This window comes from Melanotaenia boesemani, chromosome 15 (genome assembly GCF_017639745.1).
Source record: "Melanotaenia boesemani isolate fMelBoe1 chromosome 15, fMelBoe1.pri, whole genome shotgun sequence".
In the NCBI taxonomy this organism is placed as follows: Eukaryota; Metazoa; Chordata; class Actinopteri; order Atheriniformes; family Melanotaeniidae; genus Melanotaenia; species Melanotaenia boesemani.
Window position 1 is genome coordinate 6,272,929 of NC_055696.1, and position 22,540 is coordinate 6,295,468.

General features: G+C 36.2%; 1 protein-coding gene across 12 annotated transcripts in view; it reads left to right on the plus strand.

Moving 5' to 3' along the window:
- Positions 1–12,354, plus strand: part of msi2b (musashi RNA-binding protein 2b) — a 234,964-nt gene extending 222,610 nt beyond the window's left edge. For 4 of the 12 annotated variants that reach the window (XM_042007574.1, XM_042007581.1, XM_042007579.1 and 1 more), the window contains 2 exons: positions 5,467–5,537; positions 6,590–12,354. In XM_042007574.1, coding sequence (XP_041863508.1) covers positions 5,467–5,508 — 42 coding nt within the window. In that variant the 3' untranslated portion in view covers positions 5,509–5,537; positions 6,590–12,354. The other 8 variants (XM_042007573.1, XM_042007577.1, XR_006012873.1 and 5 more) reach the window with 7 other exon arrangements.
- The last annotated feature ends 10,186 nt before the right edge of the window (positions 12,355–22,540 follow it).

Consider the following 22,540-nt stretch of genomic DNA (forward strand, 5'->3'; position numbering starts at 1 on the left):
AGCAACCTGATGTTTTTGAAAATAATACTAATTCGGTTAAAAACAAAGTTGGGACAATGGCTTCAAAATACTGAATAATGTTGCAATGAAAAGACACATGTTGGACATATTACATCTGTTCAGATTATATACTTTGAGATTTGTTTAAACTCAAACATTTTTATATCTATAGAGGAGAGGATGGTATGAGCGGTGCAATTGTGCACTTGGCATGTGCAGTTTGCATATTATGGGTCACCTCTTAGGCCACATTAAATAAGGAAATACATGAGGGAATTACTTAAAGGAAATATTTTTAGAAAGGGGCTAGAAAGAGCCACCCTCCCAGGAAAAGCTGGATCTTATTTAACCTATGTTTGAAGACACTGATGAGCTGCCTCCAAATGCCATGAAAACAAAGCACTTTGAGACCTGCAACACAAAGCATGTAAACACAGCACATGAGCCCACAGAGAAAGCCTGGTGCTGTAACACTGTGGAGGCACCACTAATGGTGAATGATATATACAGGTTTTAGAGTGGCATCTGCTGCCATCCAGACATCCTCTTCAGAGAGGGCCTTGCTCATTCTAGCAATCTATCAATTGCTATTTGCAAAGTATCACAATCTGTGTCATTTGGTGTTCACTCAGTTTACTCGGTGTCCCAATATCTTTGGAAGCAGGGTTGCTAACTTCTAGTTAATGACATCTTAGCTCTGAAAATTATCAGTCAAATGCAAATGTTTATTCCCCTTAGCTGTTTTACAAATGACCTCCTCTCAGACTCTGTGTCACCTCCACAGAGCAAATTTCCTTTCATTTTGGAAACCGATGTGTCCCAGAGCTTGAGTTCTCTACAGCAGGAGGACAACACCTGCAAACAGGTTTAGTCTCTTCCTGTTTCCTGGTGCAGGTGTAGTTGCTCAGTCATTCTCTGTTGCTTTCTAGGTTCTTTTTTTTTTTTTGTTTGTTTGTTCTTTCTTTTTTTTTTTGCTTTTTTGTTGATCAGTTAGATGCTAGTTTTTCGTGTCAGCTCTTAGGTGTAAGACTAGAATGATGAAAAGAGGTGACAACAACGAAGACAGTCTTGAGTTTTCTGTGTATGAACTTGGATGTCTGTCTGGACCAGCTATCACATAGGACGCAACCTGTTGATTATCCCACTCGTACTGTATCCACAAAGAATACTTAGAGAAAGCCTGTGTTACTGACTAATATATTTGTACTGAAGTATACTATAATGTTATTAGAGATTATAGACCCAAGTCCCGAAGAGATCCTCCTCAGCCAGGAAGGGAATTAATTCACAAAACTGAAATGGAAAGTTCAGCTAGAGAGATAATGATTCTCCAAAAATTGACATGTTTAGAATCTCTCTTTCTTTTTTTTATGTTAACCAACCAAGTAAGGAGGACCTTTTTCAATCCCATCTCAGAGTTAAAAAAAAAAAAAAAAGTACACAACCCTTTTCAGAAAAATTGGGAAATTTTGATTTTGTGTTTTAACTGACCAGCTTTAAGAGAAAAACATACACAAATCTAGAATTTGAAGAGTTGGGACAGATGAAAGTTTACCATTGTGCCACATCTGCCTTCCTTTTAAATGTTTTTCATTATTTGGGACCGAAGGAAACTGTAAAAGCATTATGTTCATTAGTCACCAACAATCATCTAATTCTTGCTCTATGGTGCACCATACATTGTCAACAGGAAGCAGATATAAACTGCAGACACGCCAGTCAAACACACACTGGCTGTTGTGAGGCATCCAAAACAAGGTCTGACATTGTCCTGCTAAAATAACCACAGACCTTACTGGAATAGTAATCACCTTGATGATAGCATCTCTGTCCAAAATTCCAATACAAACCAGGTTCATGTATGGTTTCAACCAACTTATAAATTCACTGCAAGCCAAGATGCAACAGGCATCCAATGGACTGAGCTGTGATATTGATAGATGTTTGCAGACTGTATTGTGATGATATTGCTGAATCATAATAGGCCAAAACTGTGAGGAGCAACACAGATTGTAAACATCAATTTAATATAAAGGGATTTTATGAGCTGACAGACTGAAAAAAGACAACAATGTTTATTTGAGATATGATTTAATATGTTTCCAGGTTCCACTTTCTCTCCATGCTGAATCTTTTTTTGCACTATCATGGTCCGAGCTGGAGCTTATACATCTTGAACATAAGTCAAGACTTCTACTGTTCCTTTATGTATTTAATTCCACAAGTTACATATGTTGAGCTTGCTTTGTACACAACAGTACCAGCATTTTATTGATCAACATGTTGTTCAATACTGCGTTCCTACCACTTTGTTACAAGACATGGGTAAAAGCATTAAGTTTAATTTATGTACAAAGTTGTTTTAAACATTGTCAAATGTTATTGCCTACATACTCCCATGCATGCTTTGCGTTGGCCTTGTTGATAGGCAGTACATCCACTAGAGGGCAGTACAGAATTATGTATGTTTATTTTTAAGTTCTGATGTCATGCATATATTATAGCAAACATGGCAATGTTGGAAGAGATCAAAATAATATACATTCTCATTAAGAAAACAGGCAGTAGAAAGAAATAGTCTGTGCAACTTTTAAATACATCACGGCTTCTTCCTCTATTTTTTTACTTTTTTTATTTTTTTTTATTATTTTTTTTTTGCTGGTTCCATGTGAGCTATACTGTGCTATATAGTGTTGAGTGAAAATGGCTCTCAGTACAAACTCCTGAGCCTGAATGGCATGACATCTTCTTATCTAGTGTCTCTTGAGGCTTCAAAGGTTTACCAAATCCAGCAACGGTTTCCAGTCTTGGCCTTAGTGCCTTTCCCAAGACCACCTGAATTTTTTGAAAGTATTATGTTTTGTAGATGTTGAAAATACAACGTTTTTTACAATCTTGCATTGAGAAATGTTTTTTTCTTAGGAACTAAGATTGGCACAAAGTGGTGAGCTACAACCCATCCTTACTTGGAAAGAACAAGACTTTGCTGGATGCTACTTTTATACCCAATCCTGACACCCTCACCTGTCACCAAGTAATCTGCTGATTTTAAAATCTTTTAGATAAATATTGCTTGTACATTCTTGAAACTTATTTTGTTTTTCTTTGCCTCTTTCCTGCCTTTGTTTGAGTGTTACTTGCATCAAATTTCAAATTTGTCCATACAGTGTAATTTTGAAAAACAGTGAAATTGGTCAGTGAAAACACTGAACATTTTTTAGGAATTGTGTGAAAATAAATGCTCAAATGGATTAACAAAATACAGGTTTCAGTTTTTATTGCATTTTAGAAAATATCCCAACTTTTCTGGAAATGGGGTTGGTAGATGAACAAGCATAATTTTTAGTTGTGACCCATTCTGACTTAAATTTTTTAAATGCAAATACTGACATCTTAATGCCAGCATCTTAAAACAGATTAAATGTATCTTTCTTTGCAGTCTGGCCACAGAATATGTGTCATTTTTAGGAAAAGAATCTTCAGGCACCTTATTTCCCTTCAAACCACAGTAAATCATGAATCAAATATTCAACCAAATTAAAATTGCACCCCAAAAGGTGTAAGGCTCAGTTCTTAGAGTCAGGCTGGAGCATGTTTGTGCTGATTTACATGACTGAACTTAGAGGCACATTATAAACTGTAAAAAAATAACATCAATTTTTTGAAAATGGCTAATTAATGCACAGCTTTACTGAGATGGAATAACAGCAAGCCCATTAGTAGCAGACGTAAGCGCTGCAAGACTAAAGGGTGAACACTCTCTATCAGGCACACAATCATTATATTCTACATCATAATCTATAATTTCCTGCAAAGTAACCCAGTAATTTCTGCTTGGAACTTGTGTGAAATTATTATGCAGTTTTTTTATGTTAATTGCAGGAATGTTTGTTATATTTTTATGGCTTTTTTATGTATATTGTGACAAAGACTGAGTTTTAAAATCGCAAATCTGACTCAATGTATGTATATGTGTTGTTTTAGAAATAGTGCATTGTCACTGGAAGAACATGCTCGTGAAGAAAACCAGCTAATTTTCATTTTTCTAAACTGTATAATTGATTTATAATAGCTTCACAAAAATGCATTTTTTAGTCTTTTGTGCTTCCAAAGCAAAGCCTCTTATTAATTGTTTTAGGTCCACTGGCTATCTGCCATAATCTGTTGGTCTCAGAAGAGGAAGCAAAATATTTGTTATGAAAAACCAGGCTGGCTTGTTTTCAAGGCAGATTTACCACCAGATAGTTTACAGATGGAAATGAAGGCATTTATTTCTACTATTTTCTATTTGCTGCAACAGTTTGTAACCGTAGTTAATGACCAAGGTAGAGAAATGTAAAAAATAATAAAATAAAATAGAAAGTTTGGGCTTTTCATCATCATATTATATTAAAGCAGTCAACTAAATCTCATTGATGCAACAGATTTGTCAGAAATATTCAGAAGTTTTACTCCCTTAGTTCAGGTCAGGGCTGTGATTCCCATATCCACATATTAAATCACTACTTCACAATTACTCAGTGACTCAAAAAGAGAGCAGTAAAGCAGAGAGGTGATGCAGCAGCCCTCTGACTTCCTGCTCTCAGCTAGATGATCTCTCTATTCACAACTTTTAAATAGGAAATGATTTAGAACTGAAATGGGCTTTATAATTCACTTCTTTCCTGAGGATGCTGTTGAACTGAATGTGTATATAATCAGCATATCTCACAAGCTCATGGATGACTTCAGATTCACTGATTTGCCACTCTGTCTCACGCTTCACTGATTTTATTAATCCCTTTAGCCAGTATGAAAACAGTCACTGTGAAGAAGCAGTAATGAACCTAACCATTTTCTTCTTCTTTTTATGCAAGACAATTAGAGCACAATTAGTTGATCGAGGTGATAAAGACAAATAATCGCGGATGAAAGTGCTTCTCTTTTCAGTGTTGTGTTTGAATCCATGGGTTTGTGCAGACCTGTCAGCAGAGACACTCACAGAGTCCTGATAACTGAGCTGCATTATGAAAAGCCTCCAGTGCTTAAAAACACGCTGATCTTACTGAGGGCTGTTTATGGTGCCTCTCTCTGCATGCTCTCAGATTAAATCAGTTGTGTATGTTAGCATGAATGGGGATTGTGTGTTTGTTACTATTCTCTCTCTCAGATGTTTTTATTTAGACATCCTCATAACCTGAACATGTAAATATTACAGAAAGAAGTCACTGTATCTTGAATTATTGAACACAGATTGACTCATTTAGCATATTTAAATCTTATTTTAACATTTTTTATGTTAGATTTTTCCTCCTGTTGTCTATTTTTTCATTACAAGAATATGAAACAAACCGGTGCTCTGCTACTCAACATGATCCAACTGAATCAAACCGTTCACATTCATGCTAGCTGGAAAAAGTTGATGTGATACTCACTTTTCTCTCTTTGAAATGCATACTGACAAAAGCACTAACTGTACACTTTTAGGGCCCGTTGATTGCGACAGCTTTTACAAATGGATACCATTGAACAGGTGGCCGGTTGCCATCTCATCAGAGGTATTGCATTTTATTTACTGTGCATTTCTCTAACTTTTGTTCATCATATTACCAAATGTTTATTAACCCCTCTGAAAATGGCGGAGCTGGTAGTAGAGTTGTGTGTGATGGAGGCTTTCTCTGTTCTGCCTCCAATGGTGAGGTTTTTAATTTATAATTAAAAAAAAAAAAATTAAGGCAACATGATAGAAAGTCATCACTTATTACAAGAAATGTAATTATAGTTTTTTTTGTGTGACTAACTGAAGGAAAAGTTCATGCTGAAGTTATACACACTTACACTACCAGCTCTTTATTTTTTATTTTTTCCCCTTATTGACACTTGAGATCTCTCCATCCTGAAGTATTCTCATGCTTTATTAGGGCGAATCATTTATGTCATACTTGTCAACCATACTGTGCTATATGTCATACACTAGTCTGCAATGTTTTGGACCTACAAACTCCAAGAAGCAGAAGTGACATCACATTTATGTGACTAAAAAAAAAAATCTAAAAACCAAAAAAAACTTTCACTAACAAGTGGCCTAAAAGGAGGAGCTGAAAATTTTAGTTTGTTATCTTACATCCATACCACTAACATGTTGCTCAACAGAATTATAACATACATGTATAAAACCTGGGGAAGCAGAGATTTTTGTCTGCCTCCAGCTGTTTTTGCAGAGTTGATGTGTGTGGAGCTCCTTTGTGCACATGTTTTTAAATGACTGTAAAAAGCTATCAGGATGTATGACCATTATTGCTAATTTAATAAGTGGTGCAATTATGTTAGACATAAGACTGTCAGAAATCCTGCACCAAGCTGGTGCACGGGACAATTTCCACTGTGATTAGGCATAGTTTTGTTGCACCAACAGTAAGTTTAGACCTGCTTTAGTTTTTGATGATTGATTTTACTTATATTGCACGCTTATAGACTTTAGCAAGCATTCAAAATATTCATATTGGAAAGTCACAGACTTTCATTAATGAATGTCAAAACATGTAGTTTTTCACATATTTGGTTTCTAATGCCGCTGTTTTCTGTTTCTTTTCTGTCCTTTGTCATCCAGCAGAGTATATCTGGTGGCCCAGGACAGACAGGACGAAGTTTCTAATTGGCTTTGTGTGCAGGTGATGCTAATCCAACTTCAAGCACTACAGCGTCACCCTGGCAAAATGGACGAAAGTCGGAACCATATGAAGAAGAAAAGAAAACGTTAGTCATCTCAGAAAAAAATAACTGCTGTACTATAATCCAAACCTTCTATAACTTTACAACCTGGTTTGGTCTGATGTTTCACGTCCAGCTCATTCACCGATTTCCTTCCTCTGTTAGCTTTTCTTTTGACTTTCAGTGTCATTTTTAGTTTAACTTTGATTTTTGTCTCGATTAATTTTATTTTCTAGTAGTGTTGTGTAAATGGATTTTTCTTTTTTTCATTTTTCTTATTTTTGTTTTTTCTCTCTGTCTTATTTTTCTTGTTTTTTCTGTTTGTTTTTTTTTGTTTGTTTGTTTTTTTAAGTACGTGGGTGGGGGGGTCACAGCCAAGAATATCTGCAAGTCATGTCTTCATCTTCGTATTGGTTAGTGTAAAGGAGAAAAAAGACTGGGATGATTCCATTCAGTCCTCCTGCAAAAAAAGAAGCTCTTGGAGAAAAAAAAAAAAAACATTTAAAAGAAGGTATCTAAGTAATAAATTTTAGTAGCCGTTTTATTTCTTGTGATGTCTCATTGTAAACCATAATTACCTATTTTTGGGCAATACAAAGAGGACTCCAATATTTTTATGGTCCTTTTTTATAAGTGTTGTTTTTGTTGTTTAGAAATATATATATATGCTATAACAAATTTCATATAACTACATTGTGAACTCAAACTTGAGAAAAAGAAATGTAGCTGTACATATTATTCCAATCACTGCATATAACCGACTCAGTGAGAGAATAGCATATTTTTGTGATGGTGTGTCAAAAGAACATGTTATAGCGTGTGAATAGAAGAAAAAGCTGTAAACAGTTATTATTCTTTTTTTTTCTCTTCTTCTTTTTCTTTTTTTTCTGCTGGACGACGATGTAACAAGCCCACACACAAACAGAAACACACTCGCTCTGTAAATACTGAAGCTGAATAATTTTACAAGTGTCATACCAGCAAATTTACAACCGGTGAGTTAAGTCAACACAGTTTTGAGAAATAGTAATTATAATGATGATTTAAAAAAAAGAAAAAAAAAACTGATTGGTATCTTTTGTCTAACTGTTATGATATCAGTATCATTTCAAAGAGAAAGAAAAAAAAAGATGATTTAATCCAAAGCACACTGTACGTAGACGTGAAGATAAGAACTTGAACCAGGCATTTTCCAGTGCTCTGTGCATCCTGACACTTTTATACTCTTGAGAGGAACTTGTTAGCTGTGTGTTGTTTGTTTCATCCTGCTTGTTCCTGATTCACTTCATGGAACACGATAACCTGGGCTCTGTGCTAGAGCCTTTATACTGCTTGTTCTATGAATCAGTTCTTTTTGAATGAAATTAGGAAAGTAAACATTTTGATACCATACCTCAGCCTTTATGAGTTCTATCGTGGAGTCATTGGCAGGTTTAATTTATTCTAGTGGCAAAAATAAATGAAAACACTGAAAGGTAATTAAGTGAGTAATCATTGCACTGTGAGTTTGTAAAGTACAGGCCATTCTCCTGTTTGCACATGTGTATGTTGGCTTTTTAAAGAAAAAAAAAAAAGGCTCTGTGCTTTGGGAGAGCATGAAGGATTTTGGGGTTAATGTATTTTCAACTAGACAAACATCTCAGTTTTCTGAGGTGAGTTACCAGCTTGGGAAATAGTAACTGATATGTTGCAGTGTACACTTGGATTTCTTTATATATTAGACCCATGTCTCATCTGAGGATATTTATACAGGGTCAAAAGATGACACTGAATTATTCACTATCTGTTCCTGCACCTGTTTTTACACGGTATGTGTGGTTAAAGGTTTTACTCCAGACAGTGATTTATTAATAATAACAATGACGATAATAATAATAATATGCTCCAGAGTGTAGTCTGGCTTTTAACTTCATTGATGCCGTTGCAGATGTATGTGTTGTTTTTTATTTTTATTTTACGCACTTGTTGTCTCATTTCTTTTTTTCTTCCCCCAAACAACCAGGTAAAGAAATATGCTGGATACTTCAAAAGTAAATGGAGGTGTGATCAAGTAATAATTTAAATATATAAAAAATAAAAAAAAACTATGTAATGTTCAAATGTAAAAGAAAATAAGAAATACAAAACTATAAAAAAAAAGAAAGATGCTTCTTTGCTGATTTCAAGTTTAATCAGAGTTTTATTGAGACTTTGTGGTTTATATATTAATAATTGTAATATACTATTAAAATGTACTGTGCATCCATTACGTTCTCTCTTTCCATCCCCCATCCGCAGAGATCCCGCTCTCTTTTGTTGATCATCCATGTATTTCATTAGTGTGTAAAGAAATCACAGTTAACTTGTAAACAGAGTGCTGTCTTTGATACCAGTGTAGTGCTCTTTGTTGTTCTCCCTTGCTCTACCTCTCCTTTCTCTCATATTTATCCCTCCCCTTCTTGCGCTCGTTTTCTATCTCCTGTAATTACAAAGTAGATGTTATATAGGACTCATTAATATAATACTTGTAGTGAATAGTGGATTTAGGACCAGTCAAGATAGATCTTTCTCTCAATGATCATGTTCTGATATTTGCAGACAATTATTTTGTTTGAGGTTCATTGTAATTTATTCCCTGTATGTTTTTTTTTTCTTTCTTTCTTTCTTTATTTGGTTTTGCCACTCTAACATGGTTTCAGCTAACCAAAGCTCTCATGAATGAACAATGGAGAAATAGTTGCTGTAAGATGGAATTGTACACAAGGCATTATTTGGATCCCCACCCTTGAATGTTTTTAAAGGGGTGTGCCATACTACCTTAAATGCTAACGCTAGATATGCAAAACTTTTGTTTTGGATTTTTTTTTTAAAGAGGGACACAAGCTAAAATAATGGAAACAGATTTTATGTTAAAAAAAATTAAATAAACAAATTCTAAATATTTTTTAAACATACCAGTGATTACCACAATATTAATGAAATCAAAAGTCACACAGCTTTCTTCAGCGCTTCCTCCTATTAATGTTTGTTTGGGAAATATTCCAGCCTGCAGCATGGTTATCATCAGATATACCTTCTGATCTCTTGATGTTAAAAAACATAATATAATTCCAATAATTTTAGATTCTGGAAGATGAGTTCTGGTTTGATCTGTTGTCAATGTTGCTTACATTACAGAGGTGTTATTGCATAAACATACAGAAATTTAATTCAGTAAATATTGGCATGTATAATGACTGGTTAATACAGTAGATGGTTAAATGATTATTTTGAATCAGACTAGCACCCTGAATCAGCAGTTCATCCCTGGGATTAAAAAATATTACGAAACCTGAAAGTCAAAACCACAAAATACGTCACAATTTAACTGTTAGATTTAAACAGACAGCAAACGCAACCCAATTATAAAGCTGCTTTGATTTCATATTGAGCATAATCAACATTTTATAGCATTTATTCAGTTTACTCCACCTCACTGGTTCTAGAAATAAAGTGCTGTTCCATTACTGTTTAATAAAAGAACATTAATCTACTCATTCTTCTTGACCATTACAATCTCATAATACATAGAAAAAAATTAGGGTGTACAAAAGTACACAAAGCCTTTGTCAGGGACGATAAAAGGCAAATTATTGTCAAATTAATTTAGCAAGCACACAGAGTTTTGCATTTAATAACAGACAAAGATCAATTTATTCAAGCATTCAGTGTCGACATGTTAAAGTTGGAGAATAATCAACCTTTAAAGGGGATTAATGACATTCAAGAGAAATACAATATTTATAGAAACAAATGTATTTACACATGCTTGTGTATGACAGATTTCTCATTAATAAAACATTTATGAACATCGGAGAAGTCAATCATTCAAATATACTAATCTATGTCAACTTTTATTCTGACAAGTTTAAATAAAGTGTCCCATTTGTTTATTTGCAGCACTACATATTTAACTGTTTTTTTTATGAATAAGAAGCTCAAACATTACAAAAATGACCCTAAAAGCTGCTCAGAAGCCCCAGTCATTTAGTTTTGTTGCCATTACTTAAAATATCTATCATCTTTTCCCACTTTGTGGTTGTTAGTGGATTATATTTAGCATGTTTTCCTTTAAAGAAGGAAAATAAAAAAGCTTGAAATGACTAATTATCCCTCATGCAATAAACAAAATTGACTCCTCTATTGTTTTGTGATACTGTAGCTTGGACTTTAAGGTAGCATGGCTCTGTTGCTGTAATTTCATTTTGTCTCAAACTGACAGCAGTTTACAGCTGATGAATGTTACACATCTTAGTAGACTAGCTTATCCATTTGGGGAAGAGGGGAGGGGTCTTGGTTTAGAAAAAAAAAATAATAATCAACAAAGAAAAAAAGTCAACCTGGAAGTTGTTGACATTTGTAGTGTACTACCGTATCCATTTAAACTTGAATCTCGAGGCAAGTGCTAGGCAATGGCCAAACGATATATCCCATTTGTTCTGGGAAAATCCCACCCTGAAACCACACACTTCTGGTATTTCTGTCATCTTGGACTTGAGTGTGTTTTCTCAATATGAACCATCTCCCAAAAACAGGGAGATCAGACAAAGACTTTTTTAGGCTCTACTCTAGTTCCACTAATTTAGACTGACTTTGAAGGCTCATTGAATGTTTTTGAGCATTTCCATCCAAAAGAGGCTTATTCATAGTGGTGCTAATGGTTTTAAATCAGACAATGTGCCCTTATCTCTGAGAGATAGTGGATACAGTCACAGTGACCGCAAAGTTAGTCTCCCAGGCCACAAAGTGACTCATTAACATTACTATTTATAGTTTTGGCTCTCTTGTTACAGGATGAATGATCAGTTCTGTTCACATATCTGGTTACATAATAAAGATCAGTTCATGTTAACAAATGTAGGCTGAACTCCTGAAGGTGACAGAAATAGCAGGAGTTCACCTGTGGGGTCATGTTTTAGGGGGAATTTCCTCTTCAGTCCAAACCATTTCCATCCCACTCATACTCATTACTAAATATATATACATGTACAATTGCAATATATATGTATATGTGTGTATATGAATATATATTTGCAATTTTCACACATTTGACCTTGTCTGAATAATATTAGACTGGAGACCTCAGCTGTATACAGAATTTTCCTCACAAAACGACACCAGGTTCATGTAGTCCGATCGTCATCATTAGCTTACAACGTGAAAGTTCACCCCTGGCGTGTTGTCGAGTTTGGAGCAGACCACATGGCCAAGAGGGGAGCCTGGAAGCTCTTCAGACTGCATGGACGGCAGTGTGAGGCTCTGCTGTGCTTCCATGTTTCTGCAGGCTGAGCACAGAGCACTCTTCACTGCTGTCTGCCCATTCCTAACACTTGCCCCTGTTTTTTTATGTTAACCGACTTTTTATGGCGAGAGACAGACAGACTTGACTGACATCTGAAAGCATCTTTCAGGTTATCATATGGCTTGCTTAAGCCCTATTGTAAAATATACTAAAATAATAATGGTAATAATAATGGATGGGGGTCTCTCACATATCAAATGTGGAAAGTCTAATTTTATATTTGTATTTTCAAATAATAATATTGACAAAAAAAATGTCTGTGAAAGGTTTCCATCCTCTACTGTGGTCCAGAAATTGATGTGTCTGTCTGGAAAATAAATAAAATAAACTGAATTGTTATATTACTTGTTTCCAATGTTGTGTTGTATCTCTACTTTCCAAATACAAAACCACATTTGTAATGTCCCAAACACTCCCGTGACTAGACACTTGGCCATTACGTGCATATTATGTTTAGTCCTAACAAAGTCTTTCATTCCACGTCTCAAGTCGACCACACACACTCAGCATGTTGGCGCCCGGGATCGTTTGAGGTCACTCTTAAGTCAGCAGGATTAATAGAGTTGGAGTACTAAGGTGCATTAAGGGGGGGAAATGACCAAGCAAGTACTGTCGTGTAATTCTGCTGCCCCTCAGTGGTCTCTTCCAGCAACAGAGAAGATACAGTGCTGTCTGGGAAGGGGGGGGGGAAGAATCCAGCGCTGGTTTCTATTTTATCAGCTGTATCACGGGAGGCTCGGCGTGGAGACTGCTGAGGATGAGCTGCAGTAGACGAGCTAACGTTGCTGCATGACAGGCATTTTAGAGCATTACAAGAGTAGAGAGACACAGATATTAAGATTTACTTTTGAGGTGTTAGTCACAGTGTGCGTAGTTCTGCTTCTTGCTGTAGATGGCGAATTCAACTTTGGATGCCAGAAATAAAAATCTGATTTTGACTCATTTTTAAAGGTGAAATGAGAGAATCGAATATGCTGAAACAGTTTCTAATATCCTAGTTTTGTTTTTGTTTTTATTTTCACCTTTGTTCCAAAGATAATATAACAGATATGATAGCAGGTTCTTGATGAGATTATTTAATTTCTCACTTTAGTGACTCTAATACTTTATGTGTTTTACATTTTTCAACCACAGGCATAACTGAGTTTAATAATACTTATGTGATTTAAAATACCCTTTTGTTTATGGTCACTGTTATAGGCTGTGAATGTTTAACATGATGCTACTGAAATTCAGGGATTGGGATTTTTAATGTGGATGCTTGTCAAGTGAGACCAATAGCCTGACAGCTTCATCACTCATTTGGACAAGGTGATCCATTTATTCTGATTGAAATCAATACTTTTCTCAGCTCTGTTTTGTTCAGTTTACTTGGGATTTTATCGTGGTCTTTTTTTTTTATTTTGTGTAATGATTCTGCACATCTATTTTTCCAAAAGCTTGAAAGAAGGTGTTATATCACATGGAATGTCATGGAAAATTAGTTAATAACACTAACACAGTCTGGTGTGTTTTGATGCTGTTTGGTAAAGAAACATGTGAACTCATTCAAAATGCAATAAATCAGTGAAATCAGATAATATTAAAAATAAATTTAAAATAAATTTGAAAAAAAGACAAACCTACAGCAGATTTAAACAGTTTGTCCAAACTGGGACCACTATAATAATCAATCGATCAAACAGCTGATGATCACGGCGGCTGTGTTTTTAACTTTTAAGCCTAACTGCTTGACCTTTCCAGTCTACCTGCTTTTAATTAAGTGCTAATTAAAAGCGCCATTATGATCAAAGAGCCTGACACTCTAAGGCTCTTAAACGCAAGGATTTGGGTCTTTGGTGGACAATCAGCATCTATTATAGAAGCCAAATGTCAGCTCACAGCAAAGGATGCTGCATTTGTCTGTAAAATTAAAGTTTGCTTCAAAGTTTAAATATTATTTAAACAGAAGCTCTTCAGCAGTATGAAAATACATCATCTATTCCCTTAAAAAAAGGGGTTTCAGTAATTTTTTAAAATTAGAAACCATTAAACTCATCTCTTTTTCTTGTATTTCCTGATATTTAACCCAAATCACTAAACAAAATAAACAAACAGAACCATTCATGCACATAAACTTTACCAAATATGTGTGCAGGCTCATTTGATAGCCTCACCTTGTACCAGCAGCTCTGTGTAAATTTCCCATGGGCCAGTGCTAACACGCTGGATGTGACAGCCCCACGGCAAGCACAAACAAGCCACAGTCTGCAGAAATGCCACAGCGAGGACACCGCATGGCAACAACAACAACAACGCTCCAGCCACTATGGAGGTGTAATGAAGAAGCGGCAGTTCAAGAGGCGGTCTGCTGCCACCTTCATGTACGTCAGAGAAGAGAAGACAAAGCTGAAGGATGCCCGCACATGCATATTCATGTGGTGCTGCAGGAGATCTGCAACCCCCACCCTCAGCCTGCGAGGACACCTCAGGGCTTCTCAGCATTTATTAACGGTAATTAAGAGCTAGTCTGAAATGCTAGCATGTTTAATTGCCAATTACAGGTAGGTTAGGTATAGATGAAAATGACAGCTATTTATGTAATACATCAGCCTAAATAATCAAGCTGTGTTTATACCTTAAAAATGGGAATGGAATGAAAGGCTGGGAAGCAGCCAGGATCCTCACACAATCCTGGCATTGTAGGAATTCAAGAGCAATAATGAGCAATGTTCAGTGGATATGCACTTAATTTTTTGTGCATCACTAAATTATCTCCTTGCACAGCCATGTAATGGTTGCTCCTCTTTTGAGGCGTAAAATTTTTTTGACAGTGCTGTGTAATAGAGTCAATAGTTGATGAGAAGACTGCTGTGGATGGGGAGATGAGGCACTCAGGTGGCTGTTTCCTCCCAGACTCCAGGCCTAATGTAGCCTTTGGCATGGAAATTGACGTGACATTGATGGGCACTCTGCTGCCAGCAGAGAGCCGTGCGCCTGCACAGCCTTCCAATTCACTAATAATTGCTGATTAAAAACTAGTTAAGAGTCCATGAAAACTCAAATGTGCATTAACCAAATGACCTTCTGGGAATGGCAAATAGTCTGCAGCCAGATTCATATGAGAAACTGCTTCCTGGTTTGTTTAAGAAACAAACAAGAGCTGTGGCGTTTCTGTCAAATTAATTTTATTGTGTCCTTAATGGTTTTTGAGCTTATCTAACCTTCTAATACATATGAATGAGTAGTCTTTCTATCTGAAACTAAGAACTAAGAGATAATCCTCAACAATTCTGTAATGACTTTTCAATGAAAGTTCAGTCATTTTCATCAGTACCATATCTTTAATAGCACAGTCTTAGAAGTTGTAGTAACATGGCATTAAGCTTAAATGTTTACAGATTAAATCCTGCTGATAATTTTGCGTTGAATTAATTAGCTGCAGATAACATTAATTAAACCAATATCATCATATTTGTTCAACCACTTAATGAAACATAATTTGTACTGTATTTTTCTCTCAAAACTCAGAGGTAATGTTACTTTAATGTGTTTCATTATTCTCTTTAAATAAATGGAGTTAATCATGATTTAATGTGAGGTTAAGAATTAGCAAATAGCCATTCTTCATGGATTTGACAGCATCTGCATCACCTCATTAACACATTTGCATTGTTTTTTTGTTTTTCTTTAATTTGTCAGAGACAAGTTTAATGTATTGCTTTTACAGAACAGATCTTTCAGTCTATTTTCAGAGGTATAATAACCTCAGTAATTTGCAGCATGGAAAGCAAAAGAAGCCATGAGCTAACTGATTCAGAAAATTCCCATATTGTGTTCCTTTTTTTTTCTCTTGTGTTATCCTCCAAATGAGGCATTACATGCTCACAAAAAGCCATCAGTTTTGGCCCAGATCACAGAGGATGCAGCTGTCTGTTCATTGTTCATCATTACTGTCGTCATGGATCTGATGATGCTCCAGAATCAATAGTTGCCTCAGAGAAAACTAGTGTGCAACAGACTGTAGAAGCAGGTTAGAGTAACAATTATCACTGAAGGACAGAGCAGAAATACAAAGTAAATGGCAAGGGAGAGGGAAAATATATTGCTGTTGATGGGATCATTACCAGCGGATTAACGTTTACTTGGCTTTTACTTGAAAAATAATAGAAAACATACCTCTGGCCGGTGAGATTTGAAGACATTTACTGCTTTTTCTGTTTGGTGGCATCCCAAAACCATTTACAGCAATCAAATTAATGAAAGAGCAATTTGTAGGTGGGAAATATGAGGTCAAGAAGCTGACATATGTTGTATGACAGCAGCTAGAGAGCCTATTTTCCAACACATCCCCACTAAACATATTACATGAGCATACAATGTACAATATCTTCACCCTGAACACAAAGACGTGTAGTTATTGATGCAATTTTTGTGTTTGTTTGAGAATGATGGCTTTGTGCTGATTAGGAGCTGTGCGATGGATTCTAGTTGAGACTTGCTCTGAAGCATGCTCGCTGTGCATACTCAGGAAGAAATTGAGACGATAAGTTTCAAAGCCATTATGCTGTATTTGAAAGTTTTAAAAACCCAGTGGAAGAAATGGCCTCAAAATGGCAGTCTTTGGCATTTCTGGCATGCAGAGCAATCAGCCATATCACAGTTTTGTGTATTCCAGCTGTGACATGGTATCATCTAAAAATAGCTATATAAAGTCTTGCTGCTCAGACAAGAAGAAATCCTGCAACCTTTTCATTACCAAAAAAATAAAACCTCAAGAAATCATTTTTGCTCCTTCTAAAGTCATTGCAAACACTAATGAGTGCTGGAATCCACTGTGCACAGTTGAGAGCAAAAGCACTTTGATTGGTTGACACTGCCATGCACAGATTTGTAATTAGTTAAAGGTGATTTGTGTAAAATCTTAAGAAATTTGTCTCAGCATCTACCTGTAAGAAATCACCGGCAGGGTCAAACTCCAAGGCCCAATGTTTTTACATCCCATTAGGAAATCTTGTCACCTGCACCACAATGCAATGATACATCACGTGCATGATGCAAACCTTTGAATAAAGTAAAAGATAATAGGATTTGTCCTCAGACTGTATTTTAGAGCAGAAATGCAAGTAGACTAGTGCAAAGAAACAATTGGATTTGCTTACAGCTTAATAGCTTTGTGAAGTAATGTTGATACATTACAGTAAATACAAGTCATAGCAGCAATCTTTTCTTTTTTTATGTGTTCTTCGCCTGTTTGTGTGTCTGCCTATGTGTTTAGACAACACATACTCTTATCAATCTCTGCACAATAACAGAAAACAATTTGCTAATGTTTTGAAAATAGCTTCCCCATCCCCTGCTCTAGCACTGAGAGATGTATGCACAATTTCATAAACACAATCAGCGTGCTGAATGGTGGCACTGATATTCTGAGGAAAAAAAAATCTCATTATTGTTCCTGAGCTATGGAAAAGCAGTCAATGGCCCGTATCACAGAAAATGCCCCCCTCCTCCCCAGCAGCAGCCCACAAGCGCACAAAGCTTAATTCCACCTAACAGCAACACAATATGTAGCAGCTTGTTGACACAGTATTAGAGATGACCAAAAAGAAAGGCATCAGCCGGACGGCTATACTGGCCGCAGTCTTCAGGCGAAGCTGGTGCCCTGCTGCTCAGATCGTGTGGATCCACCACTGGGTACGTTGCTTTGTTTTATTTATTCTGAACTGCAGTATCATCACAACAGATGGACTAAGTTGTGTGTAATTTCAGTTATCTGAATCTGGATCTCCTCAGCATAGAGCCAAAGAGACACCTGTGTCACACTGCCTGCTTTCGTACATGACTTTCCAGTCTTCGAACCTTACCAAATTATCCTCTCACTCATGTGTAAGACTCACAGAAGAGGAGGAAAACAGGAAATGATGAGCCTGGTGGGAATGTATGCACTGATACTAAGTTAACTACAACTACAGCTGGTAATATACACCCCTTCTCTGAGCCCAATAATATGCACGACTTAGATAGACAATGCACTGAACCACATAACCAGAGGATTTTAGTGAGCCAGAATTTGTGGTTTCTTTAGTGTTCGATCAACCTAGCCTGTAACCACAGCTAAAAAAATAAATAAGTCAATAAATGAATAATAGCATTGCATAAACTCACCCTTTCTTTAACTATGAGAACAGACAGCTTGTCCACATCAGTCCAGTAAAATAATCCAACCACTGCTGATAGGTTGGTAAACTGCAATAAAAATTACTATATCTTGTCAGATTCCTTTAATTCGGTGATTCCCTGACTTTTGAAGCAAACAGTAATGTTAACATTGATTTATCAATAACAATAATAGTGGATAATGATAATAACATAAATTATGAAAATGATGCAAAAATAATGCAATAAAATTAGCCTATATCAGTGAGTAATGAATACTCATTTGAATGATAAAAATTTACTCACCTACTTGCAGTCATGTTTACAGAGAACAGTTTTTAGTTTACGCTAAATAGTTTTTTAATTGTGAAACTTCTCCTTAAGCAAATTATTTGAGTCTTTTTTTCTACCACTGAACTTTTTATCACCATAAGATCAACATTAGACATTTAGGAACAAACTCATAAACTGTATAAAGATGAATAAACCCAACAAGGAAATGCATCAAGGTGCATCTTCAAAACATGACTCCACTAAACCATCCTACAAATTATTATTGCATCATATACTCCTTCTGGTGAAGTCTACTTTTTAAAGTTATATACACACTACAAGTCATAAGATTTTGTAACACCCTGATTTTACCAGTTTCTTTTAAAAAACAAAAATAAAAAACAGTTTAAATCTAATAAGAATACATATGTAAGTAGTGAACTGCCAGGTGTTTATAAAGATAAGGTTACCAAAACTGAGGAATAGAGTAAAATTATACAATTAAGACTTTTTCCGGAAACAAAAGTGGGTTAACGACTCAAAGCTTTTCTGCAGTAATGGATGAATCGATGAATGCTTTGAAAGGTGGCGCTACCAATTTCTTCTTTTACCATCTTACCATTGTTTAAATATAAATTGCATAATGTCTTGTAAGCCCATGTGGGCTGGGCACAGTAATGTGCATGACACTCAAATAAACAAAATCAACCAATCAATCAAAACCTATAGGTGACCCAACTTTTTTTTAGTTACTTATAACCCCCTCTGGACTTTCTATGGAGACCTGCGAGGACAGCATTACAGTAGTCCAGTCTACTAAAGATAAATGCATGGACAAGTTTTTCATCATCCTGCTGAGTCATCAGTCTTACTCAATATGTTCTTTATTTGACAGGCTGACCATCTTAATGTGACTGCTCAAATTCAGGTCTGAGTCAATGACTACTCCCAGATTTGTGGCTTGGTTGTTGGTTTTCAACATCACTTTTGGAAGTAATGATTTTTAATCTTCCTTCCTTGGATCTAAACTATTATTTCAGTTTTGCTTGTTTTTGATCAGTGCATTTCATCAGTGTTTGGCTCTGACTACTGTAGATTTGTGTATCATCAACAAAATTATGGCAACATATTTAGTTATTTTTCATAATTTTAGCAAGTAGGAGCATGAAGATGTTGAACAGCAGTGGCCCCAAGATGGGGCCTTGGGGAACTCTGCAGGTGTTTTGTGTTCGCTCAAATTTATAGTTACTTATGAACACAGTAGTATGTGTATGGACAACACAGTAGTAAGGACAAGTAGTCCCTGTACCCTGCTTCACCCTCTACCACACAACTTCACATCAGAGTATTTCTCTGAAAAGCAAACAGCTGAGAATAAAATGTTTTTTTTTGCTCTTCCACAAAGCAAACACATTAGGTGATGCAACCACTTGTTGGAACCACCTTCCAGAAAAGAATGATAACTTTAAAACAATCTTTTTTCCCCATTTTTTTTTTCAGTCTGAATTTTAATTTGTGATTTTTTTTTATTATGTTTGTTTATTTGTAGGGCACGTTAAATGGCTCTGATTTGTTTGAAATGTGCTGTTTTAAGATGGACTGATGGATTGATTGTACATATGATTACTTCTGGCTCACAAAATGCTATGATGGTAAAGGCCAAATGACAAACTTCATGCCTGAAAGCAGCTACTCAAACCAGTGGGTGATGCCATGGTGACTACTTCCATTTTTTATGAACTATGCCAACAACCTATGCCAAACACCGCAGCTTTAATGGGTCTTCACTGCAGTTTATGTTCTATGCAAATTACCAACACCAATAGGGAAATTTTGGACTGGACCCTGTTGAACCTCGACTTGGTGGGACAGATTTGGGAAACAGGTAGTTGTTGCTGCTACCCAAAGTTTTGATATCACTTGTGAACCCTGTCAAAAAAGCATCATGTGGACAGAATGTTTTTAAGTGCATTGTGATTGTGAATGTTCTTTTGTCCTTTCTTTTTTTCCCCAAGGAACATAGGAGGTAAAACCTTATTCATTCGTACTTACCCTTATATGTGTCAGCTGTAAGATGCAGCTCACAGCCAGAATAGAAGTAAGAAAAAGAATGTGGGTTTCTTTAAAAGATTGATTCTTACTGAGTGAACAATGCAAAAGAAGAACTATGCACTTTACTCTGCTGCATCTGGTACATTGTGATTTCACCGCCTGCTCTGTCCCACTGCTCCCAATCCATTTTAACACTTACGCCTTCTTGCGGCCTCACATCCCCAGTGAGCACGCTCAGTGTGGGTTCTGTCAGAACCTCGAGGTGAACCTAGGATTAGTTTCAAACTTTGGCAAGAACTTCAGGCTGACATTTGATGATTTAAGGTTTATGCTGATCATCACAGATCACTGAATGCCAGGAACCGTCTAGTCAGAGCTGATATATTCATCACTGAAAGCAGGAGATGCACTCGGATGATACACTGCTTCTGGTTTCTGTCCCTGTCAAAAATGAACAGCGTGTAAGGACTCATCAAAATGTGTGAGGGCTTTCAACAGAAAAAAAATTGGCTCTTGACCTGGACTGCTGAGAAATGTCATACATCAGATTCTGCAGCTGTGACTTACAAAAGCGAACCAGCAGTAATGGATGAGTAAGGCCGTGGATTATAGAATAATTTGTCAAAAATCTGAGGCCTGATAATAAATGTACAATGACACATGGCTGCAGAGTGATTACCACATGTGGCATCTTCTGCAGAAGAGCAGATCAGTGTTAACATGCCCCATTCAGTGTGTTTTCTCATCAAATCCTAAACACAATTGGTTGCAAATAGAAATATTACTTCTTCTCAACTGCATTTTCCATTAGTACATGTTTCACTTTCTCTGATTGTCACTTGCTGAAAGCTGATCATTGACCTTGCAGCTGTCCAAAGGTGAGAAGGCGCTTGGCATGTTGTTCAGAAGGACCTCAGATCAATTGCTGATACAAAGATCAAACATTTTACTGACCTTCCTGCACTGAACAATCTCTTTCAGCACTACTTCACTAAGCATCAAGCCTCATGTGGCCTCCATGAAGTACACAGCAATCAAGGTGAAATTGAGGGGGTGGCGACAAACATCAGTTCACTTGTATTGACAGACTGGAAAAATGTGTGTACATGAGTGTTTGTGGGAAGGGTGATTTGGGATTTGCAGCATGCAATGTCAACAACCTTCAGGGTCAACAAAGTTCTTGGAGATGCTTTAATTTTGATTCACTTTTTGATTTTAATTTAGACTTTATGTTGATTTAAATTTTCAGGTCAAATATTCACGGCAATATTTGATCCAAATGAAAATAAAAAACAACGTAAAAACTAAAAAGGAAATTGTCTTTATTTTCTAAATAAACCTTAACTCAGTGGCTGTTTCTGTTGATAAAATTAAAATATGACTACAATCAGCGTTATTTTTCTAGTGACTTGATGTGTGTTAAATCTTCATCCACAAGAGGGAGACTTTGGCTACAATCAGCATCTTAGTTCAGTCAGGCACAGCTACTCCTCAAGACCTGTAGTCTGAAATGCACTCAGCAGGATTACACACATCATCGTCTTTTTGAGATTACTGGATGCAAAGTGGGGTTAAAGGTTAGAAAGACAAGTAGAATCAGGTTAGCAAGTGAGAGGTTGTTTGGAGGTCAAGTTTCACTTCCTTATATCCACAGACATCTGGAAAGTGTTCATTTTAAACTGTGAGCCAGCTTACCTGAAGCATTTGCTAAATGAGGTGGATGATGTCCTCTTTTATCTGAGCCTCCTGAAGGGAATGCACGCTTTCTCTTTAGCTAGTTGCTACTTCACCATCTCTCTGAAGCAGACCATGTATTTTGTTGTTTTAAACCCAAAAGAAATAGTTGCATTTTTATAAGTTTCATTCCTGGTCAGGAGGTCAATCCATCATGCAGAAAGTTGAGTGCAAAAACACAATGTACAGATTCAAGAACAGCACAAAGAAATGACATATTCTCACCTCACTGGGTTGTAAATAATATAATTTAGAAAGGTTATGACAAACCTATTGAATCCGTTTTTTCTTCTTCTACTCTTTTTTTTGTTGCTTTGTCTGGCTAAAGCTTAC